The following is a 17475-nucleotide window of genomic DNA, read 5'->3' as shown; positions in this document are numbered from 1 at the left end:
TTCTTATTGTTTTCTCAATTGACCTGGGAAATCACCTAATACTACTAGAATCTCAAGAATAGTTATGGGTGATTCACGACTTTGGAACAGTATTTTTATTGTTTTATCAGTTAACCTCTGAAACCACCTGGTACTAGTTGAATTTTAAGAATAGTTAGGGATGATTCATGACTTTGGATCAGTATTTTTATTGTTTTACCTATTAATTAGAGGATTCACTTGGTACTAGTTGAATCTTAAGAATAGTTATGGGTGATTCACGACTTTGGACCAGTATTTTTATTGTTTTATCTATTAATTAGTGGATTCACTTGGTACTAGTTGAATCTTAAGAATAGTTATGGGTGATTCAAGACTTTGGATCAGTATTTTTATTGTTTTATCAATTAAACAGTGGAACCACCTGGTATTAGTTGAATTTTAAAAATAGTTATGGATGATTCAAGACTTTGGATGAGTATTTTTATTGTTTTGTCAATTAACCTGTGCAACCACCTGGTATTAGTTGAATTTTAAGAATAGTTATGGATGATTCACAACTTTGGAACAGTATTTTTATTGTTTTATCAGTTAACCTCTGAAACCACCTGGTACTAGTTGAATTTTAAGAATAGTTAGGGATGATTCATCACTACAAATCAATATTTTTATTGTTTTGTCAGTTAACCTGTGGAACCACCTGGTACTAGTTCAATTTTGAGAATGGTTATGGATGATTCACGACTTCCAATCAGTATTTTTATTATTTTATTAATTAACCTGTGAACCACCTGGTACTAGTTGAATATTAAGAATAGTTATGAATGTTCTATCACTTTGAATCAGTATTTTTATTGTTTTGTCAGTTAACCTGTGCAACCACCTAATATTAGTTGAATCTTTATTAGGGGAACCAGTTTAATTGGCAAAACATAATCTTAACTGAATCTTAAGAATAGTTATGGATGATTCAAGACTTTGGATCAGTATTTGTATTGTTTTATCAGTTAATCGGTGGAATTACTTGGTACTAGTTGAATCTTAGGAATAGTTATGGATGACTCACGACTTCCAATCAGTATTTTTATTCTTTTATCAATTAAGCAGTGGAATTACTTGGAACTAGTTGAATCTTAAGAATACTTAAATGAATAACACGTAGAAATTGTAAGAGACAATTGTCTCCCAAAGTTTAACAATTTTTTAAACTCATTCTAAAATGATAATTCTTTCCAACAAAATTCACAATATTCTTAAAAATTGTGTCCATTACATTTGATTAATAACACTCCCAAAAAGCGGGGAATTCCCACAATTTACCAAATGCTAAAACTTTCACCCAAACCAAAGGTGCCCAAAATCACATGACATTTTTTTCTAAGACATTATACCATGGCGGGTTTGTTGCCATTGGCGCACTTGCAGCAGTCGCTCCCCATGTCCAGATCAGTCACTGCCTCTCACTGGCCAGTTCGTCGAACCAAACATCCCGACGCATGTTCCAGTAGCGTTGAACGACGGTCGAAGGGGCGGATGGAATCCAAACCGATGCATTTGACCCTCTTACTTGGCTTCGAACGAGGTCGCGGAGGACTCTGGGCACCCTGGTTTCATCGCGAACTCAACTTCGAGGATCCACCCAGGCTCGTGGATGAAGCAGGACTCGAAGCAGCGTTTGTCGGACCACTCCGGACCTGGTTGACTGGTTCGAAGCGGCTCGAGAGGCCCCAGTCGAGTTTTTGCCAGCTCCGACGATCGCCTCGACGCTCCCTCGGTGGACTGACAGCGGAATGTCGGCGGCGGATCGTCCGCGCCTAATTTTCCACCTCCACCGCCGCGGCTATAGTTCGAAGAAAACTATAAGCAACCAGCATCCTAGAGCCAAATGCCCCAAGGAGCAGCGCCTCTTTCGTCTTTTCGCGAAAATTTCGAGCTCGGTCGGATTTAGCTTGCTGAGTGGGGGGGGGGGGGGGGGACGTCGAAGCACGGCGGAATTTTCGTAACGCGCGAGAGAAACGCTTCCGTCGTGGATGTGTGATGCTGAGTGTGAATGGTTTCGGGGTTGGAGGGAATTGTTGTGGATGATTCATGGCTTTGGACCAGTATTTTTATTGTTTTGTCAATTAAGCAGTGGAACCACCTGGTACTAGTTGAATCTTAGGAGTAGTTATGGGTGATTCACCACTTCAAATCAATATTTTTATTGTTTTGTCAGTTAACCTGTGGAACCACCTGGTACTAGTTGAATTTTGAAGATGGTTATGGATGATTCACGACTTTGGATCAGTATTTGTATTGTTTTATCAGTTAACCTGTAAAACCACTTGGAACTAGTTGAATCTTAAGAATAGTTATGGGTGATTCTCGACTTTTAATCAGCATTTTTATTGTTTTATCAGTTAACTAGGGGAATTACTTGGTACTAGTTGAATTTTAAGAATAGTTATGAATGACTCACGACTTTGGAACAGTATTTTTATTGTTTTATCAGTTAATCTGTGAAACCACCTGGTACTAGTTGAATATTGAGAATAGTTATGGATGATCTACGACTTTGGAACAGTATTTTCATTGTTTTGTCAATTAAGTCAGTGGAATCACTTGGTACTAGTTGAATTTTAAGAATAATTAGGGATGATTCACGACTTTGGATCAGTATTTTTATTGTTTTATCTATTAATTAGAGGATTCACTTGGTACTAGTTGAATCTTAAGAATAGTTATGGGTGATTCACGACTTTGGACCAGTATTTTTATTGTTTTATCTATTAATTAGTGGATTCACTTGGTACTAGTTGAATCTTAAGAATAGTTATGGGTGATTCAAGACTTTGGATCAGTATTTTTATTGTTTTATCAATTAAGTCAGTGGAATCACTTGGTACTAGTTGAATTTTAAGAATAGTTATGGATGATTCACGACTTTGGAACAGTATTTTTATTGTTTTATCAGTTAACCTCTGAAACCACCTGGTACTAGTTGAATTTTAAGAATAGTTAGGGATGATTCATGACTTTGGATCAGTATTTTTATTGTTTTATCTATTAATTAGAGGATTCACTTGGTACTAGTTGAATCTTAAGAATAGTTATGGATGATTCAAGACTTTGGATCAGTATTTTTATTGTTTTATCAATTAATTAGTGGAAGCACTTGGTACTAGTTGAATCTTAAGAATAGTTATGGATGATTCAAGACTTTGGATGAGTATTTTTATTGTTTTGTCAATTAACCTGTGCAACCACCTGGTATTAGTTGAATTTTAAGAATAGTTATGGATGATTCACAACTTTGGAACAGTATTTTTATTGTTTTATCAGCTAACCTCTGAAACCACCTGGTACTAGTTGAATTTTAAGAATAGTTAGGGATGATTCATGACTTTGGATCAGTATTTTTATTGTTTTATCTATTAATTAGAGGATTCACTTGGTACTAGTTGAATCTTAAGAATAGTTATGAGTGATTCACGACTTTGGACCAGTATTTTTATTGTTTTATCTATTAATTAGTGGATTCACTTGGTACTAGTTGAATCTTAAGAATAGTTATGGGTGATTCACGACTTTGGAACAGTATTTTTATTGTTTTATCTATTAATTAGTGGATTCACTTGGTACTAGTTGAATCTTAAGAATAGTTATGGGTGATTCAAGACTTTGGATCAGTATTTTTATTGTTTTATCAATTAAACAGTGGAACCACCTGGTATTAGTTGAATTTTAAGAATAGTTATGGATGATTCACGACTTTGGAACAGTATTTTTATTGTTTTATCAGTTAACCTCTGAAACCACCTGGTACTAGTTGAATTTTAAGAATAGTTAGGGATGATTCATGACTTTGGATCAGTATTTTTATTGTTTTATCTATTAATTAGAGGATTCACTTGGTACTAGTTGAATCTTAAGAATAGTTATGGGTGATTCAAGACTTTGGATCAGTATTTTTATTGTTTTGTCAGTTAACCTGTGGAACTACTTGGTATTAGTTGAATATTAAGAATAGTTAGGGATGATTCATGACTTTGGACCAGTATTCTTATTGTTTTCTCAATTAACCTGGGGAATTACCTAATACTACTAGAATCTCAAGAATAGTTATGAGTGATTCACGACTTTGGACCAGTATTTTTATTGTTTTATCTATTAATTAGTGGATTCACTTGGTACTAGTTGAATCTTAAGAATAGTTATGGATGATTCAAGCCTTTGGATGGGTATTTTTATTGTTTTGTCAATTAACCTGTGCAACCACCTGGTATTAGTTGAATTTTAAGAATAGTTATGGATGATTCACGACTTTGGAACAGTATTTTTATTGTTTTATCAGTTAACCTCTGAAATCACCTGGTAGTAGTTGAATTTTAAGAATAGTTATGGATGATTCACGACTTTGGAACAGTATTTTTATTGTTTTATCAGTTAACCTCTGAAACCACCTGGTACTAGTTGAATTTTAAGAATAGTTAGGGATGATTCATGACTTTGGATCAGTATTTTTATTGTTTTATCTATTAATTAGAGGATTCACTTGGTACTAGTTGAATCTTAAGAATAGTTATGGGTGATTCACGACTTTGGACCAGTATTTTTATTGTTTTATCTATTAATTAGTGGATTCACTTGGTACTAATTGAATCTTAAGAATAGTTATGGGTGATTCAAGACTTTGGATCAGTATTTTTATTGTTTTATCAATTAAACAGTGGAACCACCTGGTATTAGTTGAATTTTAAAAATAGTTGTGGATGATTCACGACTTTGGAACAGTATTTTTATTGTTTTATCAGTTAACCTCTGAAACCACCTGGTACTAGTTGAATTTTAAGAATAGTTAGGGATGATTCATGACTTTGAATCAGTATTTGTATTGTTTTATCAATTAATCTGTGGAACTACCTTGTTCTAGTTGAATTTTGTGAATGGTTATGGATGATTCACGACTTCCAATCAGTATTTTTATTATTTTATTAATTAACCTGTGAACCACCTGGTACTAGTTGAATATTAAGAATAGTTATGAATGTTCTACCACTTTGAATCAGTATTTTTATTGTTTTGTCAGTTAACCTGTGCAACCACCTAATATTAGTTGAATCTTTAGAATAGTTGTGGATGATTCAGGACTTTAGATCAGTATTTTTATTGTTTTGTCAATTAAACTGGGGAACCACCTGGTACTAGTTGAATCTTAAGAATAGTTATGGATGATTCAAGACTTTGGATCAGTATTTGTATTGTTTTATCAGTTAATCGGTGGAATTACTTGGTACTAGTTGAATCTTAGGAATAGTTATGGATGACTCACGACTTCCAATGAGTATTTTTATTCTTTTATCAATTAAGCAGTGGAATTACTTGGAACTAGTTGAATCTTAAGAATACTTAAATGAATAACATGTAGAAATTGTAAGAGACAATTGTCTCCCAAAGTTTAACAATTTTTTAAACTCATTTCAAAATGATAATTCTTTCCAACAAAATTCACAATATTCTTAAATATCTGTCCAGTACATTTAAATAATAACATTCTCAAAAAGCGGGGAATTCCCACAATTTACCAAAACCTAAAACTTTCACCCAAACCAAAAGTGCCCAAAATCACATGACATTTTTTTCTAAGACATCATACCATCTAAAAAGAGTAATTTCTATAGTGCAATCGTACTAATATCGACCGTATTTCTTCGAGTATCGTCCACTGGCCGTGGCATTGGACAATTCTCGCGTATTACCCGCAAAAACCCAAACCCTAAACGAGATTACAAGCGACGCGAGTGTAAATTGGTCCTCCGCGAAAATTAAGCGCGCGACAGCTCGAAATAAACTGCATATGATCCTTGGCACGTTTCAAGGTTTTCCCCGAAATTAGGGCCAGCAGTCTAGAATGAACGATAATCTGTGAACGACAGCGCGCCATGAATTGTACTACGAGAAGAATGAGTCGATTTTATAGCAATAAGCATGTGAATTTCGTTTGTAAGTTGTGGTCGAGTGTTTGTATTTGTAAAAGAGCATGAGTGACCAAACGTTAGGTCGAATTGAGGAGTGACAGAGACAGGATGCAAACATAGGTGAGTCAAAGACGAGTGAAAAGGAAAAAGGAAAAAGAAAAAAATCGTATTCTTACATCAGTGGTTCTTGATTGTCTGTATCTTCTGTGTAGTGTGGTTGTTTTTGTTAATAAATATATTCTTGTTCACAGATACTGGGGGTTCACAGATACTGGGGGATTCACCAGAAATTATTGTAATTGACCCCTGCAGACGAAAATATTTTTTTTAGAACGATTTGAATTTTCTTTTTTTTTTGGTGAAAAATTTCAGAATTTCTCGAATTTTTTTCTCGAAAGTGGATAGGATTTCAGGGGTATGTATAATGACCAAAAATGCTTGCAATTAACCCTTGCAACCGACAATAATTTTTTCAGGAACGATTTGAAATTTTTTGTCGAATTTCATTCTTTCTTGAATTTTTTTCTCGAAAATGCGTAGGATTTCGGGGCTATGTATAATAACCGAAATTGATTGTATTTGATCCCTGTAACTATCTATAATTTTTTTAATATGATTTGAAATTTTTTAATTTCGACTGAAAATTTCAGTATGTACTTGAATTTTTTTCTCTAAATTGGGTGGGATTTCGAGGGTATGTGTAATGATCAAAAATGAATGTAATTGACCCCTGCAATCGAAAATAATTTTTTTAAAACGATTTGAAATTTTTTAATTTTGTCGAAAAATTTCAGCATCTACCCCCTGTCGATTGTTCTTAAAAATACGTTTTTCATTTTTAATAAATTTGTCTTACGTCCTACGGAAATTTTGTTTAGTACTTTTTTATAGGTATCCATGAGCTCTACTTCCATACTAAATTTCATTGAAATATATTTACTATTGTAAGAGTTATGGTCGTTTGAAAATTGGACCATTTTTTTTGTGTTTTTTTCATTTTGCGGGGTCAAGGATCAACTTTTTCAATATTTTTGCAATTTCTACATATTCTTCATCTCAATACGCGTCGTTTGCGTTTTTGAAAATGAAAATCGTCCAATCCGTTCAGGAGTTATGGTGTCTTAAAGATTCGCATGAAATTTCGGGGAACGATTTTTAGCCTGAAATTAGATTTTCAGTAAAGAATTTTTTTCTCGAAAATGCGTAGAATTTCGAGGGTATGTGTAATGACCAAAAATGCTTGCAATTAACCCTTGCAATCGAAAATAATTTTTTCAGGAACGATTTGAAATTTTTTGTCGAATTTCATACTTTCTTGAATTTTTTTTTAGGAAATGATTAGGATTTCGGGGATATGACTCTTCACCAAAAATGATTGTAACTGACTCCTGTAGCCAAAAATATTTTTTATAGAACGATTTAAAATTTTTTTTTTCGTGGAAAAATTTCAGTAGCTACCCCCTGTCGATTTTTCTTGAAAATTCGTTTTTGATTTTTAGTAATTTTATTTGACGTGCTACAGAAAAGTTGTGTAATACTTTTTTGTAGGTACTCCTGAGCTCTACTTCAAAAAAAAGTTTCATTGAAATATATTCATTATTTTGGGAGTTATGGCTGTTTGAATATTGGACCATTTTTATGGTGTTTTTCTCAGTTTACGGGGTCAAAGATCAACTTTTTCAATATTTTTGCAATTTCTACAGATTCTTCATTTAAATACGCGTCGTTTGCGTTTTTGAAAATGAAAATCGTTCCATCCGTTCAGGAGTTATGGTGTCTTAAAGATTCGCATGAAATTTCGGGGAACGATTTCTGACCTGAAATTAGATTTTTGTTAAGGAATTTTTTTCTCGAAAATGCGTAAGATTTCGGGGGTATGTCTATTGACCAAAAATGCTTGCAATTAACCCTTGCAACCGAAAATAATTTTTTTAAAACGGTTCTTAATTTTTTAATTTTACCGAAAAATTTGACCTTCTTTTTGAATTTTTTTCTCGAAAATGTGTAATATTTCAGGGGTATGTCTATTCACCAAAAATGTTTACAATTAACCCCTGCAACCAAAAATAATTTTTCCAGAACGATTTGAAATTTTTGAATTCAATTGTTAATAACTTTTTAATGAAGCCTTCATCAATAAATTAGTATTCTTGATTTTCGTCTTATTTTGGCCTCTAGAATTTTTCTTTTAAAAACATAATGTATTTTATTACTTTTTATAGCCTTTTAAAGGCACATTATCATTATCGAAATCATAGTATTTACTCATCTGAAAAAACACTCGATCCAGACTGAATTTTCCGAATCAATCGTTCGAAAACAATAAATAAAAAAATTTAATACTTTTCACTATTTCTCTCATTTCTTCATCACAAATTTATAAGTTAAATTACATTTATTCCGAAGAAGGTTAAAAAAATCTCAATGGAAACGTCAATAATAAACAAAAAAATATCTTGTTAAACATTAATAATACTCATTCATCATTTGTTACATCTAAAAACTGATACAATGCCTGATCCAAAGGACAAAACACTTATTAACGACGTTGTTGCTATGTTAAGCTTCACATCGCGGGGTTTATGACACGGACGCGACTTCTCCGCCATTTTTGAGGATTAGAGGGCGCAAAAGGAGAGGAAGGCTTCCTAGCAGGCCCCGCCTTAGGCGACTGGGGATATTGGGCAGTTGCTCGAGGAGTATATATAGCAACCGAGGGGTCGGTCGGGCGCTTGTGAGAGCGCGAGCCCTCTGGCGGCGGGCGCGTGGGGCGACGCCACGCGGTCATCGAGGAACCTCCAAACTCCACACGGGACTTGGAATCCTCGGAGCTCTTCCTCGCCTCAACGGCGATCGACGTATCGTAAACCCGCGGGGGCGCTCATCTGCGGACCCCCGGGGTCTTGGGGGCTCTAGCGTTCCCCAAATGTTTATGAAAAGGGCAACGTTCCCGCCCACTCTTGCACGGTGCACCTGGACACTGGACAGCAGGGTGGGCGGGGATGTTGCAAAGGGTAGGAAACGCCTTGCCAAGGCGACGACTCTGAGGATTGGCTCGACCAATCCTCCCACCGGTTGACGCCACGCGTTTTCGTCACCTCGTTGGGGGAAGCCCAGCTTAGATTAAGGACAGCGCTAAGTTCTCGGATTTGATTCGTTTCTGATCGAGCCTTACGAACTCGACGAGACCCTCCGCAAGACGGTTGCTCCTCTCGTGTACCAAACAGAGCAACAGGCTTCGGTTATCGGTGTTCCCCCAAACGTCAGTTTGGGTGGTGAGCTTGTGGTTAGGGGAACACAGCAAGGGGCTGTTGTCATAGTGGGAAATAGATGAGATAGTGAAACTCACAGTTCGAATCGTAGCTCGTCGAAGACGTCGGACCATCGTAGCTTTGGTTCGACGACGACGTCTTCACCAGGACGTCCTTGAACCGAAAGGACCTGGTCCGGTTCCAGCCATTGCGGCGGTCCCTTGGCTTTCGTTGTGTGATCTGCAAGCACCGACATTGCACAATCAATTTGGGTCATTATTAATGCAATTTTGCTGAAATTGAGAACCCCTGGCCAAAAATTCGAAGTCCAAACACGTCGAATTTGCACAACCCACCATTGTTTATGTTCAAATACTATCAAACACAGGTAGATTCATGTTACTTGTGTGCTTAAAAGTAACCTCAAATTCGGTATATAATATTTTTACTTTATTTATTTACAATTGTTTCATTCATATTTATTTTATATTGCAAGTTTATAATGACAATTTTTATGTGTTGACGTGACCAATAAAGAAATATAGTTTACTGCCTGGTAAAATGTTTTTCAATGTACGAAAATTAAAAAAAAAAAAAAATACAGAATATTAGAAATATTAATTTTCAAGTTAAGATACTGAGGGAAATAAATTTATGAATTTTAATAAGGTTATGAAAATAAATACTGGAACAAATTTTAGGTTATCTAGGTTACAATGATCTAAAATCAAAATTTTACAGAATATTAGAAAAATTAATTCTCAGGATAATACGTTGAGTGGAATAAATTTATGAATTTTAACAAAGTTACGAATATAAGTAGCGAAACAAAGTTTAGGTTAGGTCTGGGTTAGGTTATTTTAGTTTACAATGGTCTAAAATCAAAATTTTGCAGAATATTAGAAAAATCAAGTCTGAAGTTAGGACATAGAAGGAAATAAATTTGTAAATTTTAACAATGTTACGAAAATAAGTAGCGAAACAAATTTTAGGTTATCTAAAAGTTAGGTTATCTTAGTTTACAATGGTCAAAAATGAAAATTTTGCAGAATATTATAAAAATGAATTCTCAAATTAACACATTGAGGGAAATAGATTTGTAAATTTTAACAAAGTTACAAAAATAAGGCAACAATTTTTAGGTTATCTAGTTTCAACGATCTAAAATCAAAATTTTACAAAATATTAGAAAAATTAATTCTCAAATTAACACATTGAGGAAAATAAATTTATGAATTTTGATAACGTTACAAAAATAAATAATGCAACAAATTTTAGGTTATCTCAGTTTACAACCATCTAAAATCAAAATTTTACAGAATATTAGAAAAATTAATCCTCTAATTAAGACGTTGAGAGAAATAAATTTGTGAATTTTAACAAAGTTACAAAAATAAGGCAACAAATTTTAGGTTATCTAGTTTACAATGGTCTAAAATTAAAATTTTACAGAATATTAGAAAAATTAATTCTTAAATTAAGATATTGAGGGAAATAAATTTATGAATTTTAACGTTACAAAAATAAATAATGCAACAAATTTTAGGTTATCTCAGTTTACAACCATCTAAAATCAAAATTTTACAGAATATTAGAAAAATTAATCCTCTAATTAAGACGTTGAGAGAAATAAATTTGTGAATTTTAACAAAGTTACAGAAATAAGGCAACAAATTTTAGGTTATCTAGTTTACAATGGTCTAAAATTAAAATTTTACAGAATACTAGAACAATTAATTCTCAAATTAATTCATTGGGGGAAATAAATTTATGAATTTTAACAAAGTTACGAAAATAAGTATCGAAACAAATTTTAGGTTATCTAAAAGTTAGGTTATCTTAGTTTACAATGGTCTAAAATCAAAATTTTACAAAATATTACAAAAATTAATTCTCAAATTAAAACATTGAAGGTAATAAATTTGCAAATTTTAACAAAGTTACAAAAATAATGCAACAAATTTTAGGTTATCTAGTCTACAACGATCTAAAATTAAAATTTTACAAAATATTAGAAAAACTAATTCTCAAATTAAAACATTGATGAAAATAAATTTATGAATTTTAACGTTACAAAAATAAATCTCGAAACAAATTTTGAGGTTATCTACTCTATAACGATCTAAAATCAAACTTTTACAGAATATTAGAAAAATGAATTCTCAAATTAAAACATTGATGAAAATAAATTTATGAATTTTAACCAGGTTACAAAAATAAGGCAACAATTTTTAGGTTATCTACTTTACAACGATCTAAAATCAAAATTTTACAGAATATTAGAAAAATGAATTCTCAAATTAATTCATTGAGGGAAATAAATTTGAGAATTTTAACGTTACAAAAATAAATCTCGAAACAAATTTTGAGGTTATCTACTTTACAACGATCTAAAATCAAAATTTTACAAAATATTACAAAAATTAATTCTCAAATTAAAGCATTGAAGGTAATAAATTTGCAAATTTTAACAAGGTTACAAAAATAAGGCAACAAATTTTAGGTTATCTACTTTACAACGATCTAAAATCAAAATTTTACAGAATGTTAGAAAAACTAATTCTCAAATTAAAACATTGATGAAAATAAATTTATGAATTTTAACGTTACAAAAACAAATCTCGAAACAAATTTTAGGTTATCTACTCTATAACGATCTAAAATCAAACTTTTAGAGAATATTAGAGAAATGAATTCTCAAATTAAGACGCTGAGGAAAATAAATTTATGAATTTTAATAACGTTACAAAAACAAATACTGAAACAAATTTTAGGTTATCTCAGTTTACAACCATCTAAAATCAAAAATTTTTCAAAATATTACAAAAATGAATTCTCAAATTAACACATTGAGGGAAATAAATTTGCGAATTTTAACAAAGTTACAAAAATAAGGCAACAAATTTTAGGTTATCTAGTTTACAATGGTCTAAAATCAAAATTTTACAAAATATTAGAAAAACTAATTCATAAATTAACACATTGAGGAAAATAAATTTGCAAATTTTAACAAAGTTACAAAAATAAGGCAACAAATTTTAGGTTATCTACTTTACAACGATCTAAAATTAAAATTTTACAGAATATTACAAAAATTAATTCACAAATTAATTCATAGAGGGAAATAAATTTGAGAATTTTAATGTTACAAAAATAAGTCCCGAAACAAATTTTGAGGTTATCTACTTTACAACGATCTAAACTCAAAATTTTACAGAATATTATAATAATTAATTCTCAAATTAATTCATTGATGAAAATAAATTTATGAATTTTAATAACGTTACAAAAACAAATACTGAAACAAATTTTAGGTTATCTTAGTTTACAACGATCTAAAATCAAAATTTTACAAAATATTACAAAAATGAATTCTCAAATTAACACATTGAGGGAAATAAATTTGTGAATTTTAACAAAGTTACAAAAATAAGGTAACAAATTTTAGGTTATCTACTTTACAACGATCTAAAATCAAACTTTTACAAAATATTAGAAAAATGAATTCTCAAATTAACATATTGAAGGTAATAAATTTGTAAATTTTAACAAAGTTACAAAAATAATGCAACAATTTTTAGGTTATCTACTTTACAACGATCTAAAATCAAAATTTTACAGAATATTAGAAAAATGAATTCTCAAATTAACACATTGAAGGTAATAAATTTGCAAATTTTAACAAAGTTACAAAAATAAGGCAACAATTTTTAGGTTATCTACTTTACAACGATCTAAAATCAAAAGTTTACAGAATATTACAAAAATTAATTCACAAATTAATTCATAGAGGGAAATAAATTTGAGAATTTTAATGTTACAAAAATAAATCTCGAAACAAATTTTGAGGTTATCTACTTTACAACGATCTAAAATTAAAATTTTACAAAATATTACAAAAATTAATTCTCAAATTAAAGCATTGAAGGTAATAAATTTGCAAATTTTAACAAGGTTACAAAAATAAGGCAACAATTTTGAGGTTATCTACTTTACAACGATCCAAACTCAAACTTTTACAGAATATTACAATAATTAATTCTCAAATTAACACATTGAGGGAAATAAATTTTTGAATTTAAACGTTACAAAAATAAATCTCGAAACAAATTTTAGGTTATCTCAGTTTACAACCATCTAAAATCAAAATTTTACAGAATATTACAATAATTAATTCTCAAATTAACACATTGAGGGAAATAAATTTATGAATTTTAATAACGTTACAAAAACAAATACTGAAACAAATTTTAGGTTATCTACTTTACAACGATCTATAATCAAAATTTTACAGAATATTAGGAAAATGAATTCTCAAATTAACACATTGAGGGAAATAAATTTATGAATTTTAACAAAGTTACGAAAATAAGTATCGAAACAAATTTTAGGTTATCTAAAAGTTAGGTTATCTTAGTTTACAACGGTCTAAAATCAAAATTTTACAAAATATTAGAAAAACTAATTTTGCAAATTTTAACAATGTTAGAAAAATAATGCAACAATTTTTAGGTTATCTAGTCTACAACGATCTAAAATCAAAATTTTACAAAACGACCGCCTTCCCTGACAGAAACCATATACACAACAACCAATCCGCCAGAACACTCGAAGAAATTATATTTAAGGGCAGAATTTCTGACCAACAGAGCTGAAAGATAAACCACAAGTGTAAAAGCACACTGTGCAAGCATTAAAACAGATCGTTAAAGTTTAACATAATACTTATTTTTCACATTATTGCCTCAAATACTCAAGCAATATTAATTTAACGCTTTCAATTTAAAAATTAAAGATTATAAACACCGATTGTGCGCGCTGAACACTTGTACCTGCTCACGTGGTCTCCGAAAGTTACGAAAATAAGTACTGGGAAAAATTTTAGGTTATCTAAAAGTTAGGTTATCTTAGTTTACAACGATCTAAAATCAAAATTTTACAGAATATTAGAAAAATGAATTCTCAAATTAACACATTGATGAAAATAAATTTATGAATTTTAACGTTACAAAAATAAGTCCCGAAACAAATTTTGAGGTTATCTCAGTTTACAACCATCTAAAATCAAAATTTTACAAAATATTACAAAAATGAATTTGTCAAATTAACACATTGAAGGTAATAAATTTGCAAACTTTAACAAAGTTACAAAAATAAGGCAACAATTTTTAGGTTATCTACTTTACAATTTGTGAATTTTAACGTTACAAAAATAAGTCCCGAAACAAATTTTGAGGTTATCTCAGTTTACAACCATCTAAAATCAAAATTTTACAAAATATTACAAAAAGTAATTCTCAAATTAACACATTGAAGGTAACAAATTTGCAAATTTTAACAAGGTTACAAAAATAATGCATCAAATTTTAGGTTATCTACTCTGCAACGATCTAAAATCAAACTTTTACAGAATATTACAAAAATTAATTCTCAAATTAACACATTGAGAGAAATAAATTTGCAAATTTTAACAAAGTTAGAAAAATAATGTATCAATTTTGAGGTTATCTCAGTTTACAACGATCTAAAATCAAACTTTTACAAAATATTAGAAAAATGAATTCTCAAATTAATTCATTGATGGAAATAAATTTATGAATTTTAATAACGTTACAAAAACAAATACTGAAACAAATTTTAGGTTATCTACTTTACAACGATCTATAATCAAAATTTTACAGAATATTACAAAAAGTAATTCTCAAATTAACACATTGAGGGAAATAAATTTGCGAATTTTAACAATGTTACAAAAATAAGGCAACAATTTTTAGGTTATCTCATTTTACAACCATCTAAAATCAAAATTTTACAAAATATGCTGTGCAAGCATTAAAACAGATCGTTAAAGTTTAACATAAAACTTACTTCAAACATTATTGCCTCAAATACTCAAGCAATATTAATTTAACGCTTTCAATTAAAAAATTAAAGATTATAAACACCGATTGTGCGCGCTGAACACTTGTACCTGCTCACGTGGTCTCCGAAACGGCCGGAGAGGCGGTAGTACGTGGATGCAAAGGCCGTAGCATAAATATAGATACCTGTGCGTGGAAAACACGGGCGGAGGGAAACCGCTTAAGCAAATAAAACGAGACATTCTCCAAACGGTTGTACAGAATGCGTGCCAATCGACGCGTTTGGAATGTTTCGCGCACGCGCGCGCTTAAAAACTAAACACAAACTGCATCGACAATCCCCCAAAACAACGCTCAGATCGCTTGGCCCCCCAAACAAGTAACTTCGAGTGTCTGCAACTGGGGAGACTCGAGGCCAGGGGGGGGTAAAAGAGCTTGGTTAACGTGATTGGGGGAGGTTATTTCATACCTGTTAAGGTCATCTCTGATAGGTAGACGCAGCCCTCCTCGAATGGACATCACTCGCGTGTTCGACCACGTTCTTCCGGTCGCAGAGGCGTCCAACGGAGCCTCGACCGCCGACTGCTTCCTCCACTGACCCGTGGCACACCCTGCGCCGCGAGATCTGACGGCAGGAGGCCCTGCTCCGGTCTAAAATCGTCTCGACACGGTGCTCTCCGCGTCGTCGTTTTAACGAAACGCGCGCATGCGCCGCGAGCTCCTCCACCCCCTCTCCCCTCTGGCGACGCGGCGGCGTCTTTTTATCTCCGAACGATCGCTTTCCACTCGTCTCACGACGATGCAAAAATCTCTCTGCGTGGGTCCACAGCTTCGTACTTAGGGTGTTTATTGGGTGGTTTAGTGGGTTAGGTGAACTGCACAGTTTGGACACAGGTCTCATGGTGAACGCTTTTAATAAAAGGGGAGTTCTGTGATCCTACAATCCTAATCACAATTAGTCGTTGAGGGTACATATTATAGTGATGATACGAGGGTCAATGAGTCCAATATTTGGCGTTTGTAGCATCGAAAATGGTTTGTTTTTAGCAGGCATTATGGCTACCTAGACAACTGTCAAAGTCTCAGTTACACCCCCTACATGGTTTCGTTTTTATTGTCGATGGAAGCAAGAAGGTTTCGAAAATCAGGGAATTACAATTCGAATTATTACAAAATCCACCATATTCACTGGATTATGGCTGTTTTTTACTCCCAAACTTGAAAAACTGGCTGGTCAAATGAGATCATCACCCAAGCAAATGCCTATTTTGAGGATCTTACTATTTGGGTGGATTAACAAAGCTGGAGAAAGGCTTGGAAATGTGTGTAGAGCTAAAAGGAGCCTAATAGAGGCTAAGACACATGTAATTTTTAGGTTATATTTGAACATTGCACGAATCGTTGCATACTATTCAACTGTTACACTCAAAAAGTGGTGTGCACGTTTGTCAACATGGGAAACATTCCCAGCAAGGAGGTTATGTCGAAAAATAACAGAAGAATTAACCTAAAATAATTTGTTTATCCTTTTCCAAGGACTCGTTGAACGATCCTTGTAATTGAGACGCATTTGACGTTAAATAAAAAATGGTGTGCATGTTTACCAACATGAGAATGCCCCCTTAAGGATGGGAACCACTGTGACTGCTGAAAATAAAGGCAATTTTCAAGAATTCTTGCTAATGGCAGTTTTTTGGGATTCCCTGATTATTTTCTCTTTCAAACTTGAAAAAAAGGCTGATTGGTAAAATATATTCCAATAATGAAGAGGTTAATGGCTGCTTTGAGGAGCTAGAAGGTTCTCACTATAAATAATGACAAATTGTATTTTTCAAGAAGTTATCTTGTTTGTTTAGAATAATATCTGATAAATTCTTTTTAAAAGATGGTCAATACGTCAATTATCATTTAATATTGACTAATTTCAATGACTAAAACTGTATTTATTAATTTAGAATCATCATGTAAGAGATTCTTGCAATATTTAAGGTGCAAATGTCTTTCTAATGGCTCCACGATGCAGTGAATGATCTTCGAGGTTAGGTGCAGAGATAGAAATGGGTCATGCCTTGTATTGTTGCCAAAATCTTGGTACCAATATCGATATTGACTCATCTATTATTAAATTTTCCATTTACAAGCTGCTCTAACTCTTGGTGACAGTCTGTTTTGCTCTTCTGAATGCTTTGTATCAAAAATTATCTATGAAATTCATAAATAAAGAAAGAAAACCACAATTTCTCAGCTGTAATAGTTGATAACTAATAGTAGAAAGCAAGATCTATGTTTCCTAACACTCTTACAAGTGGTGTGCAATTCCCAGAGTTGATATTCCTTCACAATAAACCTTGAAACCATTTCTAATTATCAAAATTACAGAAATTAACCATTCTAATGCTCTATAACTCATTTCTTACTACTTGATAC

At 32.2% G+C, this 17475-nt stretch overlaps 1 protein-coding gene across 1 annotated transcript in view; it reads right to left on the bottom strand.

The window, feature by feature from the left end:
- LOC143349076 (uncharacterized) overlaps positions 1 to 15671 on the bottom strand; it is a 179089-nt gene extending 163418 nt beyond the window's left edge. The window contains exons 1-2 of the mRNA XM_076779997.1: positions 15518 to 15671; positions 9286 to 9427 (exon numbers count right to left, since the gene is read on the bottom strand). Of these exons, the coding sequence (XP_076636112.1) occupies positions 9286 to 9427; positions 15518 to 15530 (155 nt within the window). The 5' untranslated portion in view covers positions 15531 to 15671. The remainder of the gene's footprint in view (positions 1 to 9285; positions 9428 to 15517) is intronic.
- Positions 15672 to 17475: the final 1804 nt, after the last annotated feature.

This window comes from Colletes latitarsis, chromosome 12 (genome assembly GCF_051014445.1).
Source record: "Colletes latitarsis isolate SP2378_abdomen chromosome 12, iyColLati1, whole genome shotgun sequence".
In the NCBI taxonomy this organism is placed as follows: domain Eukaryota; kingdom Metazoa; phylum Arthropoda; class Insecta; order Hymenoptera; family Colletidae; genus Colletes; species Colletes latitarsis.
The sequence above is the reverse complement of the archived record's forward strand: the minus strand, read 5'-3'. Positions and strand labels throughout refer to the sequence as shown.